Raw genomic sequence first — 26,436 nt, forward strand, 5'->3', positions numbered from 1 at the left:
TGAGAGATCTACCTCAATATATAAGTTCTGTGGCTTCCTTTTTTGTGTGTTCTTGTTTGGTTTGAGTACCCAAGATAGTTCTGGCCTCAGAGAATGAGTTTAGAAATCTTTTGCTATTTGAGAATGTTTTGATCTTTTGAAAATAATGGGTATAAGTTCTTTGTTTTGTGGCGGTCAGCAGGGAAGCCACCAGGTCCTGGACTTTCTCAGAAAGCAATAGGATTTTGGTAAATGATATGGTATAGATAGATCTTGGGAACATTATGTCAAGGGAAAGATGCCAAACATGAACGGTCACATACTATATAAATTCATATACATGAAATTTTCACACAGGCAAGTCAGAAGAGACAGACATCAGACAAGTGGTTTACAACACGTTGGTGTAGAGGTAGGGAATTAAAGGTGACTACATTATAGGTATGAGGTTTCCTCTTGTGATCAAAAAATTCTAGAATTAGATAATAATGTTTTATATATATATATATATATATATATATATATATATACATATGTGTGTGTACTTAACTTTGTATCTGTATCAAAAGTCCACTAAGTTGTTCACTTTGAAGTGAATAAAATAGTGAATTTGGTCATACAAATTTGCAAATTTAATTTAAAAATATTAAATATTAGAATCACATAAAGACACGAGAAAAATATTTACCCAGGAAAATAAAGTTATCAAACACTGTTGAGTTTAATCATCCAGATTTGTTAAAACTAATCTTGCTCAATAGGTAATTATAGAAACATTTAACATCAAGCTGTCTTGGGAGCCAAGCCAGTCTCAGCAACCATGGTGATCTAGTCTCAAAATAAAACTGGAATAGGGTTTTTAATCATATTAGAATTCTTGGATGTCAGAAGAGGCTTCCATTCATAAAGTAATGAGTATCCAGGGACGAATCTTGTCAAGTGGGGGTCTATAGCCAGTGTCTGGATTTGGATTTATCTATTGCAGTTGTAATCTTGGAAAAGTTTTTTATTTACTCTTTCTGTCCTTCCTTCCTTTCCTCTCTTTCTTCCCTTTTCTCTTATGTTTTGTCTATACAGCGTCTGTCTGGGTGTATGTGTGTGCACGTGTGTATGTCATGATCTTATATGGAAGCTAGAGGACTACTTTCACTGTGTGGATTCTGGAGCACAAACTCAAATCCTCAGGCTTGGCAGCAAGCACCCTTACCCACTGGGCCAGCCCACTGCTGTGTTTTCATAATTCCTATGGGTTAATATTTCATAGCTACCTACTAGGGCTTTTGGGTAAGTTAAATAAAAAATGCATAAAAACAAACTGATTTTCAGAGATTGGCATATCGATCATGTTCAGTAAGTGCTAACACACACAGCATGAGCTTGTCGTCAGCCTTCATGTTAGTCACCCATGAGCCTTAGTACTGTTCCCCAAAATGCATTCAAAATCAGTCCCCACAAACTCTTTTCTCTATTTATCACCATTTACTTTGCTAGTGATAATATCTTTTAGGGATAATCTTTCTTTTAGATGAAGAAGATGAAGATCAGTTTGGTTTCCTTACTTTTGAGCTTCGCGTCAACACACAGGCTGACCACTGCAGACTTCACCTCTGTAGAAAAAGGAGAAATGTGTGGCTATGGAAAAATAAGGAAAGAGTCTAGAAAAATAAAATTACCTGTATTCCAGTGGTAAGGAAATGGCCACATCGAGCTTTGTAACAATGAGCACACAGTTAGCCAAAGAGCTAAATGCTTTTACATGTATGATCTCCTTCAAATCAAATCATTAAAATTTTGTCTTTCAGGCCGGGAAGATGGCTTGATGTGTAAAGAACTGAGCAGCATAAGCAAGAAGACTTGGGTTTGAATCCCCAGAGCCCCCTAAAGCCGGGCAGAAGGCACCTGTAATCCCGCTGCTCCTATGGTGAGATGGGGACAGAGGCAAGACAAATCCCAAGACACTCAGCTAACCTGGCCCACACGGGAACAGCAGAGACCCTGTCTCAAGCAAGGCCGATGGTGAGGGCTAACAGCTGTGAGTCCTCAGCCCTACACACATGTCCTGGGCACATATGAGCCCACACTCACAGACACGGCACGATGAAAACATGTGCTTTTCTTATTTTCTATATATATTCTATAACCAAAGATTTCACAGTAGGTAAATATGTGCTTGCAAAATGAACCTCACTGTGATCAAATCCAGCACACTGGTGATTCTAGTAACTACTGCAGAGAAACTTTGTTGAAAGAGGTCAAGATCTATTACCCCAAAACAAGAAAGCTCATGGTGAGTCAGACATGATCACTACCTCCGTGTGTTTCAAAAACAGTCTGTGGGAAGAGGGTTTGAACTCCATCTCTATGACCATTCAAATGTGACCTATAGTCTACGAGGGAAAATTCTGGAGATATTCTTGCTTGATGTAAGAATGTTCTTTCAAAAAAGAAATCTCTCCCAAATGGTAATTCATCCAAATTAACAAACACTTAGGATGCATGTGTCCAAAAGATGATGAAATCAAAGGACATTTTCAGTTCTGAGGTGTTTAGTTAATGCTGAGTTTATATTAATGCAGATTTAAGCAGAGAGAAGAGTCAAACCATCTCTCTCTCTCTCTCTCTCTCTCTCTCTCTCTCTCTCTCTCTCTCACACACACACACACACACACACACACACGGGGAGGGGGGCTGCTTTTTGATATTACTTCGATGCAGTTTTAATACTGTTATTAAAATTCAGTGAAGTGGATTCTAGGTGCAATACAAGACCCATGTACATAAGGAGACAGGCGACATGACACAGGACTCATTTCTATCTGAGATTCTCTCCTCTTTCAGATTGGTCTGAGCTATACTTCTTCAGTTTCCATGGTCTCCATATGCTAAAGTTTTGTGTAACTGCTGTTATCTTGCCGGGAGGTTCGGTCCTGTCCCCGTCTGTGCCACCCTAGCCACAGGCTTCCTTGTCCTTGTTTTGTAGAATCTTCAAGTGGTTCATTTTGGGGAGAAGTAAATCTTTCCGATTCTGTTTCACTTTTAGCCCTCCTTTACCTCTGGAATACAAGCCTCGCATTTCCTAAAGTTTCAGGCTCTCACACACTAGAAATCCTGGAAAGCTCAAGTCCTCCTGTGTCCCTAGGTCCTGCCTTGGCAAAGCCCTAGAAGCCCGCTCAGCTCAGGGCACTTTCATTGATGTGGGCAGGGCGCACTCAGGGCCCCAGCCAGAGGGCGCCAGCTCCCACCAAGCACAGAAGCTCTTGAGCACTCAAGAGTGGCTTCCAGACAGTTCCCCAGTTAGCTAGCCAGAGGTCGACCTGTAAGAAAACAACCTCCCGGTTCTGTCCACCACAATTACTTCTCTGCCCAATTATTTTTGGTATTCTTGTATGCAGATGCTTAGCTCCAGGAGCGACCCTTCCCCACCTTGATCCTCAAAAAAAGGCCCTCACTCGGGCAAGTGACCCGCGAGTCTCTTCTTGGAAAGGCAATGCCTTTAGGAACAGGCTTCTGTGTCAGATTCCTGCAAAGGGTCGAGCTCGCCCCGCGATCGCAGAGGAGGGGTGTGCAGCTGAGCGCAGGGTGGGAGCCCAGGAGGTGGAGGTGGGTGGGGGACCCAGAAGGGCTCCTGGTCAGGAGGGAGGCGACCAGAGGAGGCCAGGCAGGGGCTTTGGCTTCCCTGGGGTCTGATTGGAGGTTGGCCCGATGAGTCGGAGCTGGGGGCGCGCCCATCTCCACTGGCTAGGGCGCGAGCCGCCGGCTCGGCCCCTCCCCGGAGCCGCTTTGTCCCGGGTGACGGCGGCGGTGGTTGCGGGAGCACCGGCAGGAGGCACAGCTCGGGTGACCCTGCGACCCATAGAGCGGGAGGCGGCGCGCAGTGCGCACCGCCCCACGCCCAGGCCCGCGGGCACCGCACCAGCCCCGCCGTCAGGTGAGCAGGCAGAGCCGCGCCCGCAGCCTTCAGCCCCGAGGACCCCCTAGTCGCCGCCACCGTCGCCGCTGCCTCCGCGGCGCATCGAAGACGCCCTGCAGGTCGGTTACGTAACGGCGCAGGCCCTATCGCCCCTGTCCCCTGTCCCACCAGGACTGAACGCCTGGGTGCCAGGGGACCTGGGCAGTGGGAATCAAGCGCCAAGGGGTTTGGGAGCAAGGCTGGAGAAGCTGGAGAGATCTAGTGGCCAGTCCCCAAAGCATCCAGGAGGACAGTTCTCCCATGCCCCCCTCTAGGAGGCGCTCATCTCCAAGAGCCCCTTCCCCTTTCCTACTGGCCAAGGGTCCACCTTTCCAGGTGCAGCAGCAGGTGCAGACGGACTTGAGCGTTCAGAACAACTCCAGTAACCCCGGGGTTTGAGCTTAGAGAGGAAGTTGGGGGAGACCAACGACGCAGAGAGCAAAGCAGAAAATGAGGAGACCCCTGTCTCCCCAAGCTTTGCCAAATTTGTTAGGGAGGGAGAAAGGGGCTTTTGGGCACAGCGGGCTGAGAATTGTCCTGCCTGGGCTTAGCCGGCTTGGGTCATCTAAAAATAACTTCAAGTTTGAAAACTGACATGGACAGGAGCGCGGTGTGCCGGGTTCGTCGTGCCTGTCGGGTCCTTCTCTCCAGAAGTCATCAGAGGGGACAGGGCAGCCTCAGCCTGATCCCTCTCGGCTCCCTCTGGATCTCGTTGGTTTCCACGGTGCCTTGGTTTGACTTTTGGTTAATGATTTATTTCCCCAAGGCCTTGTTGTCTTTTTTTCTTATCCGAGATGGATTTGAGCAGATTGCATGCTTCGACACTTTCCCTTTTTCTTACGCTGGGGTCGAGGTGGTCAACGGAGGAGTATTACACCCACTGCCAATGCTATGTTTTAATATCTTGCTTTAGCAAACACACACAGACACACAAATGTTTCTTGTTTCTCTTTAATTATTCAGTCCTATGATTTTCCATGGCTGGAGATGAAAAGATGTGAAAGCATTCGTTAGCCAGAATTCGTGTGTAGAAAGACTTTTGGAAGAGGGGGGTATTTTTACAACACAACTTAACTTTTACACCCCCATTGTCCTTAATTACAGAAAGTTCTAAATACAGGACAAGGGAGTTGTGGCCAAGGGTTATGTCTTGCTGGCCAGGATCTGGGTTTTCTGGATATCATGAACATGGCCATGGGCAGTCAGTAGGGTGAGTCAAGAGGCAGGCCAGCACGGGCTGTGGGTTGCAGAACTGAAAGAACACTCCACTCGACAGTTTCTCGGTGTCCACACTGATTTTTCCTTTTCCCCGTACGGAGCTATTACACCACATAGGACCAATTAGCCTGAAATGGGAGTAGTGCGTGGCCTTCTGATCCCTGCAAATCGAATCAACGTTTACTGGGCACCTATAATTTACCTGAATCTGGTAAGAGGCTTTGGGGGAGGGAGACGTGTCCACAACAAAAGCGACCAGATTGTAAGATCTTAGAAAATGCTCAGTGTGTTCATGTCCTTTTCGAGCCACCTAAATCTGGGAGGACGCAGCTTTCCACGGTGAGGGACATTTAACAGAAGCAGGAACTCGAGAGTCCTCTCATTTGCAAGAGCTCATCACACTTGCATAACCGTTCGCAGATTGTCAGGTGTATTGCAGGGACTGCCATTCTTTTCATCGAGCCCAACTTCGACAGTGACTGGGGTTGCATTTTCTCACTTCTATAATTCTCTCTGTGCCAGTCGATGGAACGGCTATTTATTAAGCACCTACTGTGTGCTAGGCGGGCTCTGCGCCAGGAGCTTTAAAAAAAAGCGAGGTTCTGTACTTCCCAGAAAAGAATCTAGCAGATAATAAATGATAGTGATTCAGCACTGAGCATTTAATGCAAAAAGGATCGAGGTCAGTGGGAGCCAAGAGATGGGAGAGTGGAAGGAAGAGTACACATTTGGACTGGCTCCCAATGGGTGGTTGGCACTCTCTGCAGAAGGCACTAGGCCTTCTGGGTAGACAGAAAGGTTATGTTCAGGAGCACCCGGTTATGAGACGACAGGGTAGCACAGCTGAGGTGGCGGCGGTGAGCTGGGGGTTGTGAATATATTCTGTTGAAGAGACGAAATCACGCAGCCATTATTAGGAGACACGATTTGATCCCATTATATTGTGCAAAAATGACTTGGGAGGAGGAGAAAAGTAGTCTATAAAGTAGGAACTCAGGTGCTCGTCAGCTGGGATGGTTCAGTCCCCTCCACTTTCCCCCAAACCATGAAATGTTCCTGAAGCAGGTGTCAGGGCAAGAGAAGCAAAATCTACAGAGCAGCTTTAGAGGGCAAATGGGTGGCACTTTGTCACCAGGTGAGGACTGGTGAAGAAGAAGGGGCTTCGACGTGTAGAGGCGTGGTCAAGTTTTGGGTGAGGTAAGGCACTGATGAAGATGGACAGGTTTGAGAAGGAATGTGGATTTTCCTTTTGAATTTCCAAACGAGGCACTTTAATTACAAAGGTGGCATCTTCTTTCTGGAACTGACTGTCTGCTACTGTAGCTTACCTTCATTCCCGAGGCTATCAAGTGTTGCCCCTGGGGAAGGGAAGAGGGAGGTGAACTCTCTCTGAGGTAGGATATTAACCTCTACCCTAACCCCCAAAGGGAAAATTTAACTCTGCTATTTGAATACTGCTAATGGTAGCGATTAGAATGTGTGGCACTTACTCCGTGCCTGCCGTTATTCCTGGGTAACCTGCAGCTAACCTGAGGTGGCCCTGTTGTCAGCCTCATGCGATTGTCAAGGAAACCAAGGCTAAGAAATAATAGCTTGTCTAGAGTGCACAATCGGTAAGAGGTGTTGGAGCCCAGGTCCTGAGCAGCATTGTCAATCATCGGTGTGAACTCTTAGCATTGAAATAAGCCCTTTCCTATGTTTGGATACGTGTGACTGAAGCTACAGAAGAGAACCTGGCTCGTCAGGTGTCTTAGCTTTTCCCTGGACCCTGTGCTTGATATGCACACGCAGTGAAGCATTTGCAGTCTCTCCTCTCGGGCTTGGGCTATTTCATTTTATTTGAAAATTTATTGCTTTTAGTGTGTGTGTGTGTGTGTGTGTGTGTGTGTGTGTGTGTGTGTGTGTGTCTTCAGATGTCAGAAGAGGGGTAGGGATTTTATTTTAAAATTTATTGTTTTTGTTTGTGTGTGTGTATACATGGCTCCAGAGGTCAGATGAGGGGTATGGATTTTATTTTAAAATTTATTGGGTGTGTGTGTGTGTGTGTGTGTGTGTGTGTGTATGACTGCAGAGGTCAGAAAAGGGGGAGATATTCATTGGAGCTAGAGTTACAGGCAGTTGTGAGCTGCTTAATGTGGGTGCTAGGAACTGAACATGGGTCCTCTGGGAGAGCAATAAGCACTTCTAAATGTTTAGCTATTCGCCAAGCTGGGTTAGTTTGAATCTGTGTAGTAATGGCAGAAGAAATTGGCTAGACAGTAAGTAGTCTCTGTTCTGAAGTCCTGCCATCCTGTTCCAGGTTTGCCTTCTAGTACTACAGGTCTGTGTTAAGTTAATGCCTGTATGGGTACCTTGTTCTTAATGGCATGGTAGGGCATAATTAGAAGTTCAGAGGTAAAGGGAGGGTCTATATTGAGAGAGCTCAGTTAAAGAGGAGAAGCCTGCTTGGGTATCAAATTAGAGGACTCTCCCATAGTCAGTGATCCCACTCTTTACTCCAGATATGTTACTTAGATTCTAAAAGTTTCTAAATCATGAAAAAAACAAACTGGGGAAATTAGTGAGTGTTCAGTAATGTAACGGTAGGAACTGAAACATAACAGGAACCATGTCCTGCATACAAGTCGGTCTCATTGAAAATATTCTAGAAATTGGGCCACACCCTTCACCCCCAGGAAAGCAGACGCATGGAAAGGGAAAGCAGAGTGTCTCTGAAGATGCTTTCCTATTCTGTATCCTTTGCTTAAAGCTGCGTGTGTGTTTGTGTATGCATGTCCATGAGGGTGCTCATGTGTGCACAATGACACCCTTAGGTGTCACCCTCAGGAATGCCGACCACCTACATTGAGACAGGGCTCTCATCAGCCTGGAACTCATCAGTTAGGCCACACTGGTGAGCCAGTGGACCACAGGGATCCTCCTGTCTCTGCCTCCGAGCCTTTGGATGACAAGATGCTTGCTGCCACACTGGCATTTCTTCACCTTGCCCACTAAAGCATCTCCCTAGTGCCCCTACTATGATGGTTGCTAAGATCTACTCCTGCGCTGAGTGGCATCTATCATAGGGAGATTACTGAGACAAGACACACACACACACACGCACGCGTGCACACACAGACATTAAATGCCTTCCAACACGTGACTCAAAGGATGCGCAGAATGACTTCCTTTCCTGTGGAACCTGTGCCTGCCTTTCATTTTTCCTAATTCATCCTGCTTCTGCTTCTGATATGCGTATTGTCCTTGTTTTATTTTTTCCCTTGCACTATGGATTTCCAGGTGTTGTGCATTATAGGTTAACTTAATTAACCTAGTTAATGAGTTGAAAAGCCTTTTTAAAGGCTTTTAAACTTAGCTGAAGATGTTCTGAAAAATAATAGCAAATTCTGGTGCTTTCTAGAAGTTAAAGAAGTGCTCCAAAAAGAGCTCACATTTCCCACTGTCCATAATGTTCGTTTAAATATCTCCTGTAACAGGGAAGGAAAGGGCTGTAATTTCATGTCTGAGCTCTCTGCTCAACTCCTTGTAAAACAATGACTAAAAGGTAGAGCTCCTATGTTATAGAGCGATGCACTGAAAGACATTTGAATCCCATTGTTAGAACAAAGTATAAATTACAAGAGTTGTGAACTAGACTCTAACTTTTTAAAACTATTGCCTGAGTTCTTTGAGGGAATAACTACTTTGTTCTGACAGATTTATTCTGCCGTATTGTAGATAAGCCGAGCCCGTGGGCCACACCATTCTACCTCTCTTACAGTGTAGGGAATGGGGTCTAAAACGCTTGGACTCGCCAGGAAAGGCCAGTATTTCAGTCCTGGTAGTCACTTCCCAGTTATGCGACCTTGAACTTCCCATTGACTTAGCAGTTGTTAGTACTAGCATTTGTGTATTGCTGCTGCCGCTCCAACGGCGTTCTTCAGCGGGCTATGTGCATCATCTCCAGAGCTTGCAGAACCTGGGGATGTGTTCCAGTGTCACTATCTACAGAGAAGCTCACACTCTGGGAGTTCAGGGGGATATGCCACCTAGTGCCAGGTCTCTAGGTTGCAATTGAAGGAAATGCTCTCCCTACCTTATAGAGACTGGAGGGCGGCTGGGCTCCACCTCATCTGTGCTCAGAGTAATAGTGTTCTGTACAGATGCTAAGGGTAACTGTCACAGTAAAGAACTCTAAGAGTGGGCTCTGGTAGAGTACCACATCTGTGCAGTGAGGAAGGTTCTCTGTGTCTAAAAACCACATATGTCCAGATTGGAGAGATGGTTCAGTGATTAAGAACATTGACTGCTCTTTCCGAGGACTCTGGTTCAATTCCCAGCACCAACATGGCAGCTCAAACCATCTATAACCCCAGTTCCAAGGGATACAACACCCTCTTCTGACCTACGCAGGCACTGTATGCCTCTGGTACACAGATATACATGCAGGCAAAATACCCATAGTTATGCATAAAATAGAATAAAAAAACCCCAAAATAACCCAATTGGATCATGAATTAAGGAAACTGCATCTACTTGCTCTGTTCCTTGGTACAACGAACTTGTTTCCTTCAAGATTAATTCATTTATTGTCAATAACACAAGTGAGCCAACCAAGGCTGGTCAACCACGGGATTGGGTCTGATTGGTGGAGGGGAAGGAGAGCATGGGCTGTAAGGAAGAGGTGACTGACACAGGGTGTTTCAATATAAACAGGTGCTGAGAATCAAAGTCAAGGTCAAGGATGGGATAGGCACAGAGCAAGAAGAAGAAGAAGTTATCACCAGGGTTCCCATCACATTTGAGTGACAGGCAGGTCCTGAAGTCAGCTTAGGGAGGCTGGAAATATATCCCATTATCTGTTGTGATCTGTCTACTCAGCAAAAGAGACACACTCTGCAGAATTTTATTTACGTAGTATTTGTTTTTTGACATATACGCTTCCTATAATTTTTTTAAAAAATTATAGAAAGATTAAAATTTCATATTACTGTGAGCAGTATGAGCATTTTTGATTTTTTCCACCCAGCCTTTTTTGTTTGTATTTTTTTTTTATAGAACTAGGGTCATAATATTCAGAGGACTTTGCCTTCTGTGTGTTTCACCAAACATTTCAGATAAGTTATCATGGTAGGTCAATGATCTCTTTGAACACTTGTGGGTGTGTGTGCACATCTGTGGATGTAAGTGTGCAGGTGCATAAACCCATGCATACAGAAGACAAAGGTCAATCAATGTTGAGCATCTTCTTTAGTTGCTTTCTATCTTATTATTTTATTCTCCCACTAAGCCTAGAGTTTACCATTTCAACTAGACTCTCCTGGAGTTCCTTCTCCCCCATTTTCCCAAGACCTGGAATTACAGACTTATACCACCATACCTGGGATTCACTTGGGAATTGGGGTCCAAACTCAGGTCCTCATATTTGTGCAGTAAGCACGTTAGCCCATGCACTCACCTCTCTAGCCCCTGAGCACTAGAGTTGCCAGTGTGTAACCATCTCAAGTATGAGTTTACTATAGTGCATTTACTCTTCTGCCTTTGATTGGACATTCAACATGTTTCTAAACATCCAAAAAGTTATAAACTAGACTGGGATAAAATTACTTTTAATTTTGTGTAAGTATATGTCTATGTACATGAGTGCAGGTGCCTGTGAAGGCCAGAAGAGGGCATCGGATACTCTGGAGCTGGCATTATAGGCTGTTGTGAGCAACCTAAGGTAGATGCTGGTTATCTTGCACATAACCAATTCCAGTTCTCTGCAAGAGCAGCAAGCACTCTTAACTGTAGAACCATCATCTCTCTAGTCTCTTTTATGAACATCTTTGAGCAGATTTGTGTGTGTACACATGCACACATACACCATGGATTATTGTTCTAGGCCCAGTTCTTAAGGTTCTCCCTAAATAATTGATACTACTTTTATTTTGTTGATTTGTGTGTAGATATATGTACATGTATGATAACATGCATATGTATGTGCAGTTGCCCACATACTTTAGGCACATGTCTGTGTGCAAGCGAATATTAAATGCTTCCATCATTTTCTGTCCACCTCACTTTTTGAGGCAGGGCCTTTCAATAAACCCAGAGCTCACCAATTTTACTAGGTTGGTCAGGCAGCAAGCTCCAGGGTTCTGCCTGTGTGCACCGTTGAGATTGTTTATGTAAGCCACCATGCTATGCTTTGTTAAAAATGTGGATGCTGGGGATCACGCTTGGGGGCCTTTTTGCTTGCACAACAAACACCTGTTGCTTTTCAAGGCGAGTGAAGAAACAAACAGCTTCACAAACTAGTGCAAGGGAATACAGCTCTTACCTCTGTCCCGTTTGTAGGATTTCTTCATGTGAAGGTAAGAGACAGTTGACATCAGTGCTTGGCAGAGATAATCCCACTCTGGAAATATGTGAACCTGACAGTTAGCACAAGAAAGTTAAATGTTCTCGGGGTGCTTAAGGATGCCGGACAGAGACCTGATAGAGTTCACATGCTTGAGTGTTTATAATTGCATCCAGTGTAGTGAACAACGTACTTCTGGGGGCTGTTATTAACAGCTTGTCATATGGATGCCTTGACACTTGGGGTGGTGATCCGGCTGACTGCTGATGTAGCCTGTTGGGCTTCCGAAGCACCTCATACTGAGCAGAAAACAGCACCCTTGCTTTTCAGAGAACTGCCTCTCTGGAATCTTGGTTTGGCGAAAGTAGCTTTTGGATCCTGCAACATGAACAGCAAGGATGGAGGGTTCATTGACCGTAGTTCTGTTGTGCTTTTTGGTTTGGACTAGCTCCCTCCTTCCTTTTAGGAAAGCTTCGGATACATATACATGCCTTTGTTCACACTCTACTAAACAACACAATGTATTAGTACATATTAGTATACTATTCTAAAGTACACTGTATTGGACTTACCTATTTATTTTGACCGTTGGGGACAGGCATGCCTGCCACGGAACACAAGTGGATATCAGAGGAAAACATAAGGTAGTGAGATTTTCCTTCTTCTGTGTATGTTTGGAGGACCAAATGCATGTGGTCAGGCCTATGGCAAGCACTTTTACCCAATGAGTCATCTTACTGGCCTGTACAGTATGCGGGTTTGAATAAGTACATAGGATAAGCAGGTGGGATCTTTTACAGCAATACTCAGATGCTCACTATTCAAAAGTTTTAGTTTGATAGTTAATCGGGTCGGTGTTTCCAAGGAGAGCCTCTGAAAACACCCTGTTTCCATAGTAAAGATTTTGATGAAATTGGGCGATGATGAGGGTAAACAGTTGCTTTAAATTATTTTCTCCCATAAAATTACCGGAAAGACACATTCATTAATATAATTTTTATCTGACCTATGTAACCACTAAAGCTAAAAACCTAATAAATGTATCTTGCTGGGAAAAAACAATCAGTCTCTAATTTCAACTTTTTAAAAATGAATTTCTTTCAGGTAAGCCTATAAATTATTGGCAAGCTCATACATGTGTCATCGTTACTTTGTCCTCCATTGTCCCCTCCCTTGCCCTTCCTCAACTTAGACTTGTCTTTGGAGTTTTGATGAGTTCTCAAGAACAGAGTTATTTATTTGATCCCAGGTGTCATTCTGGGAATTTCAAGACAGAGAGTGATAAATTCAATGGGTAGCTTAGACCGAGGCTTATTTGCCCCAAATCTTAGCCCTGAGCAGTAAAGCCAAAGCAGTAAAGTGTGAATATGTTAAGATGTCCCTCCTATGGCCATCGGTGATGCTCAGGTCATCTTGTGTGACGTACAAACAGCATCTGTAAAAATACAGGATTAGACTGCAGTCAGGGAAACCTTCAGCAACTGAAATGCCCCAGGTGTGTTTATATAAGGTCCTTTCTTTACTGATTTATTTATCTCTAGGTGATTTCTGCCCCACACAGCTGTTGTTTACAGTAAACTTCACCATTTGACAAGGTGACATTCTGGGGGAGGCGTTGAGTGAAATACTCACTTGGTCAGAGTTCTCAAAGACTGTCCTCCTTGTCTCTCAGTGACACAGCACAGCAATGACCTGTGGGAATTCATAGCTGGCTCCTGGAAGTTGGTTTCCTTGTAGCCCTGTGAGATTATCATGGGTGAGGATGGGCAATTTCTTTCTCAATTCTGTTTGCATCCACACTGGGAGACCCAATGTCGTTGGTCTGGATTGTTAACAACGTGGTCACAGAGCCCCTGTGCACACAGACAGGCTTGGGAAGATCAGCCACAGGAGGAAGTGAGATGGAGTGGTAACCTGACCAGCAATCGTGGTTCTGTTGGATCCATATGACCTTGACTCGGGGCCGTGGATCTCTTGTTCTGTAAAAAACTGCTTAGATGATTAACATGCAAATCTGGGACATTAAATGTAGAATGGTTTTGGATAAGGTTCCGTTGTGTGCTGGTGAGTTAATGACATGCATGGGACACAGGTCAGTCTACAGAGGTCTGGGGGAAGCCCAGACAAGTGGTTTTGCCTGTCTCTCTCCCTTCATGCTTCTGTTTATTAACGTAGCCAGCCCCAAGGGATCCCAATGGTAAGAGAAGGATGAAAGTGTATGATTGACGGAATGACCACCAGGAGCTCTGAACTCGGAACTTGCCCAGTGAGTTGGCTCCTTATGGAACCCCTGGTTTTATTCTTTAAAATGATAAAGACCAAACTCACCCCATGCTTACCAAATTCTTATTACCCTTCACTGAACCCCTTATTTTAGCTTGATCATTTCAATATTTCAGCAACAACCCTTGGCATTGTCTTACCATTCAGGATAAAGTACAAGGCTATGAGGTTATGCTATATAAACAAAATTAGAAATAATTAATATGTTTTCATGGCAAACAGTGGGTATTTTTTTAATGACAGTAATATTTTCAAGGGTAAGTCTCAGAGGAAGGAAAGTCTAAAGAATAATACAGGTTAGAAATCTTTACCTAACTGAAACCACACATTATTGGGAAGCCTAAAATGCGTTTCTGAGCTCATCACCAGGGCTCCGGTTCAGGTTCACTCCTTCCCCCAGCGACTGTGAGCTCCTTTTAGATGATTATCCTCCACCTGGAAGCCAAGAAGCCACATCCCAGCCAAGACCTCATTCTGTCTTTGTTCAGTGGCTTTGCTCCTTCCTCTTTATTCTCACATACTCCTTGCAAGAGAATGTCATTGGAAAGCTAAAAGAATGTTCCCTTCCCTTCCCCCCGCCCAATACAAAAGAAGCTTAATGGGTATTTGGGGCCTGTTGATGAATTTCTACTGAGCCTGAGTTTGAATTTATTTTCTATTTGATAAAAAATCATCTTTGAGGTATTAAGTTTTTCAGCCAGATATTTTACAGATTCTTTAAAAAAAAAATCAGGTCAGTCCCTTTAGAATTTCCCAAAGTACCTATACAATTATATTGTGTGTGTATGTGTGGTGTGTGTGTGTGTGTGTGTGTGTGTGTGTTTGTATGTTAGTGGGTGTTCTTGCAGTGCATGTGGAGAACAGAGTTTACTTTGGGAGACACAACACATAAGGCAAGTTGCTCTCTGACTTGTATTTTGTTTTGTTTTGTTTTTGTTCTCTTAGAGACAGGGCTCACTGTGTAACAGTCCTAGGCTGGCCTCGAACTCACAGAGATCCAACTGCCTCTAACTCCCGAGAGCTGGGATTAAAGGTGTATGCCATCACTGCCCTGGCCTCCAACTTGTTTTTTTTTTTAAAGACAATTTCTCACTGAACCCGGAGCTCACCAATTCTGCTAGACAGGCCAGCCAGCAAGCCCACAGACCTCCTCTTTCTGTTCCCCAGCTCTGAGGTTACAAGACTCACCATCCCTTCTGGATTTTCTGTGGATGCTAAGGTTTTCTGAATGACAGTCCTCATGCTCGTCTGGTGAGCACATTCCCAGCTGACCTATAGCTCCAACTGTCTTTTGTATTTGTGCGTAGCCTTTGAGCAGTGTTGGGGCTGGAACCCAGGGCCTTGTGCCATCCAAGCAGACACTTATTTTTTTCTCCTCATTCTCAGACCGGTAATATTTTTAACCACAATATGCAAATACTGTCATGAAGTTATTCTTCCTATATCACAAGGTTTCTGTCAGTCACGTCTTTTGTCAATCACAGCAATGTAAATGCTGCCAAATATATACATTCCTTTTCCCTGATTACAAATAGACTTTTTTTTCCCTCTTGGTTTTTCAAGACAGGGTTTCTCTGTAGCTTTGGAACCTGTCGTGGAACTAGCTCTTGTAGACCAGGCTGGCCTGGAACTCACAAATTGACTTTTTATGGCTACTTATTAGAGAACCCCAGGAGGCCAATAGAAATCATTGAGACACAGCTGCTAGAGACCAGATATTATTTCTTCAACTTCCTATTGTAACAAATAATAGAGCACCAAACTGTTTATAAATAGATCAAACGTCCTCGTAATGAATCACAAACTAAGAAGCGTTTGCATACAATGTGTCACTATGGGGTGTTACAAAAGTGCTAGACCTAAGCATACTCAGAGAACTATTCTGTATTACTGTAGAGAACCATTCTGAGCACTGGGGCTGTGGAAGATGCCAACTGAACAGTCTCCCATCTCTAATTCCTGAGAGTTGTAGCCTTCGATCAACTGCATCTCTTCTAGATTCCCTCAATCCGTGAATCCTCAAAGAAATCATCACTGCTGCTGAACCTGTCCTTATGATGCATGCATGCTCTGATACATGGATTCCTCATCTGTTCGCATGTATGTTCATCTGTTTATGCCTACTATGTGCCAAGCATCGTGTTAGTCACTGGGATATGAAAACCAGTGAAATTAGGGTTCAGGAGACCCCTCTCCCCTAGGTTCTTGTGCAATTGCCTGTCCCTACCCCTGGACATTAAGTATCTAAAGCTGAGGAAACTACCTGCTCATTCATCCTTGTGATGGCTGCAGCCCGTGTCAGAAGAGCTCGCCTCTGCAGGGCTCTCCTGGGTTAGTGAGAAAATGAACTGACTATCCATTATATCCACTTTAAATAATTCAGAAGCTCGGCGCTGGGGCTGTCAACACCTTCAGATGTCTTGAAAGCCTTTGTTCTCTCCACATAATTGTTAAGTATAAAAATAAGTTGAGGTTGAGGAGACGGAGCAGTTAAGATCACTTGCTGTCCTAACAGAGGACCTGAGTTTGGTTCCCAAAACCCACACAGGGTGGCTCATAACTGCCTGTGACTCCAGCCAGGGCACCCAACACCTTTGGCCTCTGGGGGCACCAAAACACACACACACACACACACACACACACCTACGCATGCACGCACGCACACGCATACACTCACGCACACACACACACACGTTTGTCTGGTTTTTCTGCTTGTATCAATAGGCCTGTTCTTTCCAGAATGTTCCCTGTACCCGACTGATGGTCAAAACCAAACCCCAAATGTGACTGACAGCAGCATCAGAATTTCAAGGTGGAAGGACCAAGGGATCCTTATGTCTCAAGTTCAGATGGTTTGGAAATGCTTCTGTTCAGGTGAAGCCCGTTCCGTTTGGCGGGACTTGGCCAGAGAACAGGAAACATTGTGTGTATCTACAGAGCAGGCCCCCAACACTGGGCCCTGGGCTCGGTTCTCCCCTTGCGATGTGCGCACAGGACTGCAGGAGAGACTTTTTACTTCTGTTCTGAGATTCTTCAGATGAGGACACTGAACTTCAGGGAGACTGGACAACTTGGTTTGTTTTTTTGTGGGAGGAGCATCCTGAACTCACAGTGGTGTCTTTGTTCCACTGCCCACTGGGCTATGCAGTTTTCCATGGAGGAGTGGGATAAGATATCATTACTTTCAATGCTGTATTTCATTATTTTATGATAGGGGCAACTAGGACCAGCATGCTTTGGGTTATCTAAATGTTCCTCCTACAACAAATAATCCAGTCACATGGTTTTGATGTTCGATTTTAAAAGTAATTACTGTGATGACATTTTAGCATTTGTGGACTGGCAGGAATGAACACTAGTCTTCCTAATTAAAAGGTCATGTAACCACATGGTACAGTGTCACAGGAGAGGTGCGGGTTTGTACGGAGAGAGCCTTGGGTTGAGAGGAGCATTCTCAAGTCCTGGACCCCACCAGTTGCACTTTTCAATATCCAAGGCAGAAAGAGGATGGAAGGGGATACTACATGTCATTAATGTCCAAGTATTAAGTCAATGTCGGGGATTGGAATGGCTTTTAGGATGCCACCTGCATTTGGTTAAAGCATTTAGTTGGAGTTGGTGACTTTAGAGAAATTATAGAATCTTGGTTTATGTCTGTACATATTTAAATATTACTTATAATTTTAAAAGTGAGCAAAATTGGGAGTGGGAGCAGCACACACCTTTCCTGAATGTTCATGTGTCAAGTGTTCACATTCAAGCGTAGTGAATTCCTCTGCATGTACTACCTACTGCAATCCATTAAAGGAAACAAAGATCCCCCTCCCACCAGGGTCCGGCCCACTCACCTCGAGTCTTTCTCGAAGGATGAGGCATTGATGTCTCTTTGCCATCTAAAACTATTCTGAGGGAAGTTTGAGGTCTAACCTTGCATAGCCCCTCATTGTGGCAGCTCGCTCATGCACCTCCCACTAGCTCAGTTCATCAGGCCTTTAGACCAGGGTTTCTTAGCCTTCTTAACACTGCAACCTTTAACACAGTTCATGTTGTGATGACCCCCAACCATAAAATTATTTCATTGCTAATTCGTAACTCTGACTTTGCTACTCTTATAAATTGTCATATAAATATCTGATATGTAGGATATCTGATTTGTGACCCCTGTGAGTCATTTGAGTCCCAAGAGGGGGTCATGACCCATAGGTTGGGAATCATTGCTTTAGACTCTTCCCTTCTCGTTGTGAGCTGATAACCCGCACACGCATGCATGTTGCCCATGGCATAGACTCGTTTCCTCATTAGTGCTGTAACAACCTGAAGGTGTGGGTTAGGACATGGTGTGGGCCTCTCTTGAGCAGGAAAAGTAATGGCTTTGTTGGAATTTAAAGGATTTCTGAAAAAAAATACCAAAATAGATAGATAGATAGATAGATAGATAGATAGATAGATAGATAGATAGATAGATGATTACTGCCTCCTGGTTGCAGAGGGCTCAGCCCAGGTGGTGTCATTAATTCCTCTTCTGAGCAAAGGAAGGCAAGCTGCTCTTATGCATAGAAGGCCAGAATCAGGTGACACCTTGCTGTCTGTCTGTCACTCTCTGGTATCACATGGGTCTTAGTGCTTGTAACTCTCAGCAGAAGACAATGAGGACTAGTGAAGGAGACAAGAAGCTGGTTTCAAAGTACTTGGGCATGGCACAGGGATCAGGTGCAAGAGCTGTGGCAAGCTGGCAAGCAGAAGGTGGGTTAAAAGCAATGCAGGGGGGAGGGGACCGGAAAGATGACTCCATGACTAACCATGCTTGCTGAATAAGCCTGAGGGCCTGAGTGTAGATCCTAGCGCGCAGATATAAAACACACATGGCTATGCTTGCATGAGTAATCTCAGTGTTGTGGGGAGGGGTGGATACAGTGTTATGGGGGCACACTGGGAAGTGTGCAACCATGGGAGGAAGGTTATCAAGTCGAAGATGTAACCACGGGGAAGGTTACCAAGTCCCATTGGCTAAGCTGTCTTTTCTGCACTTGGTCTGGTGTGATGACCTGGCTAGAAGGACCAATCCATCTTGCTATCCTTAGAAAGAGAACTGTCCTTGGAGAGGGTCATACATTAAAATAACCCGAGAGATGAAGGCGCTCAGATCCCACTGTGAAAAGGCTAACACGAGCATATGAGAATCTTTGATAAGCATATGCGCCAGGCTTTTCCTCGGGGTGTGCTGCGGAGCTGCTGAATAGCTCCATCATTAGAGATGACAAAAGCAAGAATTCCCATAGCTCTTGCCAAAAGCTAGCTCTAGATTTAAAAGTGAACATGAAAGGCTCTGGGAAGATGGCGTGGCATCTATAGGCACATGCTGCTCTTACAGAGAACTCAAATTCAGCATCCAGTAGCCACACTACGAGGCTCACAATTGCCTATAGCTCCAGCTCCTGGGGTCCAACGCTCTCTTCTAACCTCCATGGGTACTGCACCCACATGATAAACACACAGAGACACACATAACTAGAACCAATAATCCCAGCAGTCGGGAGGCAGAGGCAGGTAGATCTCTATGAGTTTGAGGCCGGCCTGTCTACAGAACAAGTTCCAGGACAGCAAGAACCACACAGGAAAACCCTTTCTCTGAAAGCTGAAAAAAAAAAATCTAGTCTCACAGATTTTATTAAAATAAGGAAATACCATTAAAACATAAATAAAAGGAGACTAGTGAGTTATATGCAGAAAGAGTCTTTTTCTATGTATGCTTATGTGGGTGGACGCGTATGTATGTGTGCTTGTACGTAGGTGTGATGTGGGAGCACATGTGTGGCTATGCAAACCTTTGCACACTTGTGGGGCCAAAGGGGAACATTAACAGTCTAACGCTTTCTACCCTATGTCCTTGAAAGATAGTCTCTCAGTGAACCTGAGGCTAGGCTGGCAGCCAGCAATCCCCAGTCTAACCCCTTTTATTACCGATACGAACAGTATGTCTGTTCAGCCGGTGCCATTTGTGGTAAAAATAATACTTAGCCGGCTCAGATATGTGTAAGGTGTCATCCATCCCCTCATCCAGTCTCATGACACTTGGGACCCCAACACTGCTTCTCTTCCATATCTGACAGATGGAGAAACTGAGGCACAAAAGGCGTTAACTGATTCCCTCAGGGTCCCTCAGCTGATTAGCAGGGCAGCTGGAAGCTGTGACTTTTCACTTTATCTGATGCTGTTTTTGAAGGATGTTACACAAAAACATTACATGTGGGAATTTATAAAAACTAAAACTTATGTCTTAAAGAAGTCAAGAATTTTCCGCAAGGGGGGCCAGTTCGTGCTTTTGGTGCCCGGTTTTCTGATTTTTGCTTTTCATTGTTAGTGGCACCCAACAGAGCCTGTGTACCTTTAAGGACCTGAGCTAGGGAATAAGGGGAGGGATCCGGAGATGCTTCTAAGCACACTGATGTAGCCAGGTTATGTGTGATGATGTCACACCTTCTGTAGCAGATAGGTCTGTAAGGACCGTTAGTCAGCGAAGATGTTCAGAGCACACTGGGCAGGGGATGGGACTTGTGCTCAACACTCAGCACAGCACAGGACATTTTGTCAACAGATGTGTGAGTTTTGTTCCTTATGTCAACCAATCCAGCACCAGCCATCTGGTTTGCAATTTGAAGGAGTGGTGTTACTGTTGACATGGGGTTAACACAAGGCCCCATGGGTCTCAGACTCCTAAGACTGCCTCTTCCTTGACATGGACATAACAAGTCTGGCCTCTGGAACTTGGGACTGACCAGTTATCAAATGGGGACTCCATGGTCACTTCCTTAGGTTTGGTTATTGTCAGTGGAGTTCCTAGAGTAAGTTTACTTACTATTACCATTTAATTACAAAGGAAGGAGACAGAATCAGAGCCAGATTGAGAGCTGCACAGACTGACTCTGAGTTCTGGGAGTTCCTGTCCTTGTAGAAATGGGGTATGACTCCATTTGACTCATAGATGTGTTCAGCAAAATGACGGGGTTCTAGACCCTCCTCTCTCTCTCTCTCTCTGTCTCTCTGTCTCTCTCAGAATTTATCATTCATATGTAAGTTACTACGTCATCAGCCATTCCAGATCAGCTTCTACCCTCAGGCTCTTTCCCCTCTACCTAGAAGTTAAAGGCTGGGGCTGAAGATCCATACCCCTCCCCCACCACAGGCTGGGTTCCCTGGCAACCAGCCCTCATTCTGTGATTATTAGGAACTTTCTCACAATCTTCTTACTTACTTACTGGGAGGAGCTTGTGAATACTAGAAGCTACTTTCACTCTTCTGGCCAGCTCAGGCTGGTTTAAGAACCCAGGATGGAAGATCAAATCTTTTTTTTTTAATTTATTATGTATACAATATTCTGTCTGTGTGTATGCCTGCAGGCCAGAAGAGGGCACCAGACCCCATTATAGATGATTGTGAGCCACCATGTGGTTGCTGGGAATTGAACTCAGGACCTTTGGTAGAGCAGGCAATGCTCTTAATCTCTGAGCCATCTCTCCAGCCCCGGAAGATCAAATCTTTAAGGAAAGACACTCCAATTCTTTAGTTGTTTGAGGTGAAAAAAAATATTCCCAAGAGTTTCAGACTCTGAGAGCCAAAGATGCTGAACAAGACCAAAGTATGTTTCTTATTGCACCATGACGCCCCACCTGTAGGGTTCAGTCAGTGAGGGCTGGCGCCATGTTTGTGATTCACCACCATGTCTTCCATGACCGAGCCTCTTGCGGGTAAATATTCATTCACAGAGTGGTGTGTGGTTTTCCAGATAGTGTCAATGACTGCGGGTAGCAATGTTTGCATTTTTGCTCATCCTCACTGGGTTTATTATTAATTAATTAATTAATTCACTTCATAGATACCAATGTTCCCAGAATAGCCATTGATACTTTTCTCATTGTTTTGAATTGGTTTGATGGAAAAGCAAAAATACCAGCATCTCCGTTCTAGCCTTGAGGCTGCCAGACTATCTCTGGCACCTTGAATAGCTGAGCCCGTTTTTATGAACTGCAATCATGGTGTTGTGTGCACACAAGGATGGATGGGGAGTCCGAAGGCCACAATAGCAACAATATACAAACGATATTCCTGTTTTCAGCACCACTCACCAGTGTGATGGTTCACCAAGCACAACCCCATCCTGAGTCAAGGAGGAGTATGGTGCTTAGTGTCAGCAGTGCTTCAAGAGAAGCATGTGCAGAGGCTCTAGAAGGTTGTTAGTGGGTAAACGAGAAACACGTTTTAGGAATCAGAGAGATGGCTCAGTGGTTAAGAACCCATTCCCAGCACCCACAAGGCAGCTCACAGACAGGTGTAACTCCACCTCCAGGGCGTCTAACATGCTTTTCTGGCCTCTGTGGCCACTGCGTGTACCTGACGCACAGACATACAAGCTGACTAAATGCCCATACATAAAACATTAAAGAAAAATATAAAAAGAAACACATGCATATTTCAATGTGTATGTCTAAGAGTTGTACCATTTTCCCAAATGGCTCAACAAATCCTCAAAAAATGTCCAGCACTTTCTGAAGAACTTCCTGACTTAGAAGGGGATGAAAAGCGAGAGCGGAAGGAAGACAGACCATGTTCGCCTAGGGAAAATACCCATGCTGTTCCCTACTGTGAATGCAATTGGGTGTTCCACTTGTCTTGCCAGTACTGTTGGATCGGAAGCCTTGCAGGGTGCCAGCCGCGACGGGAGAAAGAGAATGCTCGGCATATGGGACAAGATGCAAACGCGTCAACAAAAGGGTTCCCTTGGCCAAGAGTTGTAAATAACAGCACATGTGCAGACAGGATGCAGGAAGGAGGAGCCAGGTAGCCATTCTAGAAGATGTTTCACCAGGTGGTGGTACCCATGGTGGGGCAGGTGCCCTGAGCTGCTTATAAAGCCTGGAGTATACTTTTCTCTATTGTGAAACCCTGGTACTTTGAGGCAACAGAGCAGCAAAGGAAACAGGAAACCCTGTTGGAAAGATAATTACTTTAGAGTGGTCTGGACAGACAAAATATAGCCTTTAAGACCTGGTTCTTCTTTATCCAGTAACTGATGGAAGAAGATGCAAAGATCCACAGCTAAGCACTGGGCTAGACTCCTGGAGTCCAGTCATAGAGAGAGAGGAGCAATATTATGATCAAAGGCACCAAGACCATGATGGGAATACCCACAGAAACAGTAGAATCGAGCTGGTGACCCTGGATTGACAGCTGGGGAACCAGCATAAGTGCAAACTAAGCCCGCTGAATGCGGGTGACAGTTGTGTGGCATGGGCAGTTTGTGGGGCACTGGAAGTGGAATCAGTGTTTATCCCTAGTGCATGATTTAATCTTTGGAGCCCATTCCCTATGAAGGGATATGTTGTCAGCCTAGATACAGCGGGAGGACCTTGGTCCTGCCTCAAGTCATTTGACAGACTTTGTTGACTCCCCATGGGGAGGCCTCACCCTCTCTGAGGAGTGGATAGGGGTGGGGTGGGAAGAAGGTGGGACGATGGGAGGGAGAGGGAACTGGGATTGGTATGTAAAATAATATTGTTTTAAAAAGAAAAATAAAGAAAAACCTTTTTTTTAAAAAAAGACCTGGTTCTTAATCTTGAGGACAATTTATTTAAGAACAGATAAGGCATTGAAGATATAGGTAGCTATTGGATAAACATGCATAAGGAAGTTGTTATAATTGGATCTTGCATGTCTTTCATTGGCTCTATGTTGGCAGCTTGGTCACTAGCCCTTGGTGTTGCTGGGAGGTGAAGAAACACTTCGTAGGTGGGGCCTGCTAGATGTCACTGTGGTGTGCCTTCCACTCTGCTGTCAAGGTGCCATGAAATAGGCAGCTTTGTTTTGTGATATTTGACCTCCCGACAAGCCTGACGGAGTGCCCTGTGTGAGGGCTGAAACTTGGATCAATGATAAACCTTCCTTTCTTTTAAGTCATTGCGTCAGGGTTTTTGCCACTCTGAGTGGCACTGAACATAGACTATTGATGAGTGATGAGGCTCTGCCAGGCTTTGGGCTAAATTCTCCACCGTGTTTGTCTCTTCTGAATCTCTCAATGGTCCTCCTTTTAGGGGTGGGAACTGAGGCAGTGAATGGAATTGACTTGCCTAAAATGATAAAGTGAAATCGCAGCAAGTGGATTCAGCTAGCACCAGCTGCAGCTCTCAGTCAATCTCCTGATAAACAGGCAATGGAAGATGGAACCAGGGTCGTTGAGTCTTGGTCTGCCTGATTTCAAACCTATTTAGTTTCTTCTAAAGAGCTCAGAAAGGGGTATTTTTTAGGTGTTTTGGGGGGATGAAATGAAATTAAATTTAATTTCATTAAATCCATGAAACATCCCCTCTAAGACAGTCCCATTGTGGCCCAACATGAAAACCATTGTACAGAGCACGCCTATGGTCGCAGAGCTGGGAGATGGAGTCTGCTGCATTCAGAAGAGACCAAATTCAAGCACACAGTTCACCTCACAGTTCACCTGTACGACTCTAGTGACAGGGAGGAAGAATCACTGTGGCATGTGGGGACTGATCATGAAGCTTCTTTGTTGAGAACTAAGATGTTCAGTATGAGTGACAGCTCATATTTATTAAGCAAGTGATCAGAGTGTGCCTCAGACATTTCCTCTACTGTCCTTTTGGCATAAGCTAATAAATCCCCAAAGAAGCATCATAAATGCAGTTTCCCTTCATCCATCTTGAGGGGAACCGGACCCTGAGATTAAAGCCATACAGCTGGGAAGGTGGAGACTGAAAAGTCAAAATCAGAATTCCTTAAGGGCCATTCAGTTCAGGAGTGTCAGGGTGCCCTTCCGTTTGGAAGGTCTTGTTCGTCACTACAGAGGCTCTGTAGGTGGGGAAGCACTGCCCCCAGCACTGAGCAGACAGTCACAAGACAAGATGAGCACCAGCAATAACCAAGTTAGTGTCCTGAGAGGGACAAAGAAAGTGGCTGTTAATGGGAGATCTCCTTGAGCACAGGCCAGACTCAGGGTAGAGGATAAAGGCAGTGTCTATAGATATGGCCCATTGATAGAGGGAGGCTTGTGTAAGATGTTTGTTCTAGTTGGCTTTCTGTTGCTGTAAAATGAAAACACTCTGATCAAAGGCAACTTAGAGGATCATACGGTTTATTTGGCATTGACTTTCAGGTCATAGTCAGTCACTGAAGGAACTCAGGGCAGGAACTCAAGCCAAAGTCACATGGAAATGTCTTGTTGGCGTCCTCTCTGGCTTAATCTCTGGCATGTGTAACTGTATTTCTTTGATGCGGGATTCCCCTCTGTATGTTGTGAATACCATTGGTTAATAAAGAAAACTGCCTTGGCCTGTTGATAGGGCAGAATTTAGGTAGGTGAAGAAAACTAAACTGAATGCTGGAAGAAAGGAGGCAGAGTCAGAGAGATGCCATGTAGCACAGCTGGAGACAGACACTGAAACTTTACCCAGTAAGCCACAGCCATGTGGTGATACACAGATTGATGGAGATGGGTTAAGTTAATATGTAAGAGTTAGCCAAAAAGAAGCTATAGCTAATGGGCCAAGCAGTAATTTAAATAATATAGTTTCTGTGTGATTATTTCAGGTCTGAGCTGCCAGGCAGCAGGGAAACAAACAAGTGGCCTCCTAACAACATTTCTTACGTAAATGTTGTTTATTTATAAAGAGACCCCCTGGCTAGGGGTGGTGACACCCACAGTGGACTGGGCCCTCTCACATCAATTAGAAATCAAGACAATGTCTCATGGACATGCTCAAGGGACACCTGCATGAGGCAATTCTTCAATGGCGCTTGTGACAAGGTGAATAAGAATGAAGCAGGACAGTCAGTGTTCAAGGCTGCACGGGTGACTGTAAATTTGATGCAGATAAAACCCTCAGCGACTATTACTTCTGTCACCTCTGTTCTTTCTATTGCTAGCGTTGCTATTGAGACTCAGGGTTCTTCTTCAACCCCGGTGAGGCAGTGGGAGTGTCTAGATAGGAAAACCATCTTCTTGGGCTGTCTGGTTTGCTGGACTTAACAACAGTTTCCATTTAATTTGATAGCGCCTCAGAAATTATGAAAGATTTTGAATGTGGCAAGGATAGGAACATTTACTTGTCTCGAAGAGGAAAATTATCCTGCCAGAGAGATATTTTCCTCTTTCCCCGTCCTCCATCCTGTCAAGCTTTTGGCTTCCTAGTAGCTTTGTCAGAGGGAGAGCAGCATGGGAGAGCAACATGCCTCCTCAGTCCCCTAATCAGTCCCACAGGCAGCCATTTAGTCTGTGATTCCTTTTTAAAAAGACTTCCTTATTGTTATGTGCATGTGTGGTCTAAGTGTTCATACATGTACCAAGTGGGTACGTGTACATAGGTGCTTATGGAGGCCAGCAGAGGTCATTGGATCTCCTGGTTGGAGTTACAGGTGACTGTGAGCTGCCTGACATGGGTCCTGGGAACGGAACTCAGGTCCTCTGCAAAATCATAAAGTAAGTCCTCTTAACCACTGAGCTATCTTTCCCATCCCCCATAATTCCCTTTTGGCTAAAATGCCTGGCCCCTCTGCGCTCTCTCTCTCTCTCTCTCTCTCTCTCTCTCTCTCTCTCTCTCTCTCTCTCTCTCTCTCTGTCTCTGTCTCCCTTCCTCCCTCCCTTTCTCCCTCCCTCCCTCTCTCTTCCTTTCTTTCC

At 44.8% G+C, this 26,436-nt stretch overlaps 1 protein-coding gene across 2 annotated transcripts in view; it reads left to right on the plus strand.

The window, feature by feature from the left end:
• The first annotated feature begins 3,685 nt into the window (after positions 1 to 3,685).
• Rcan2 (regulator of calcineurin 2) overlaps positions 3,686 to 26,436 on the plus strand; it is a 240,170-nt gene continuing 217,419 nt past the window's right edge. Inside the window, exon 1 of one of the 2 annotated variants that reach the window (XM_075980680.1) lies at positions 3,686 to 4,008. Coding sequence is in view for 1 of the 2 variants with exons in the window: in XM_075980679.1 (XP_075836794.1) it covers positions 15,806 to 15,851 (46 nt within the window). In the remaining variant the exon portion in view is untranslated. Of the gene's footprint in view, positions 4,009 to 15,647; positions 15,852 to 26,436 lie in introns of those variants that run through there. The other variant, XM_075980679.1, reaches the window with a different exon arrangement.

Source organism: Microtus pennsylvanicus, chromosome 7, assembly GCF_037038515.1.
Source record: "Microtus pennsylvanicus isolate mMicPen1 chromosome 7, mMicPen1.hap1, whole genome shotgun sequence".
Taxonomy (NCBI): Eukaryota; Metazoa; Chordata; class Mammalia; order Rodentia; family Cricetidae; genus Microtus; species Microtus pennsylvanicus.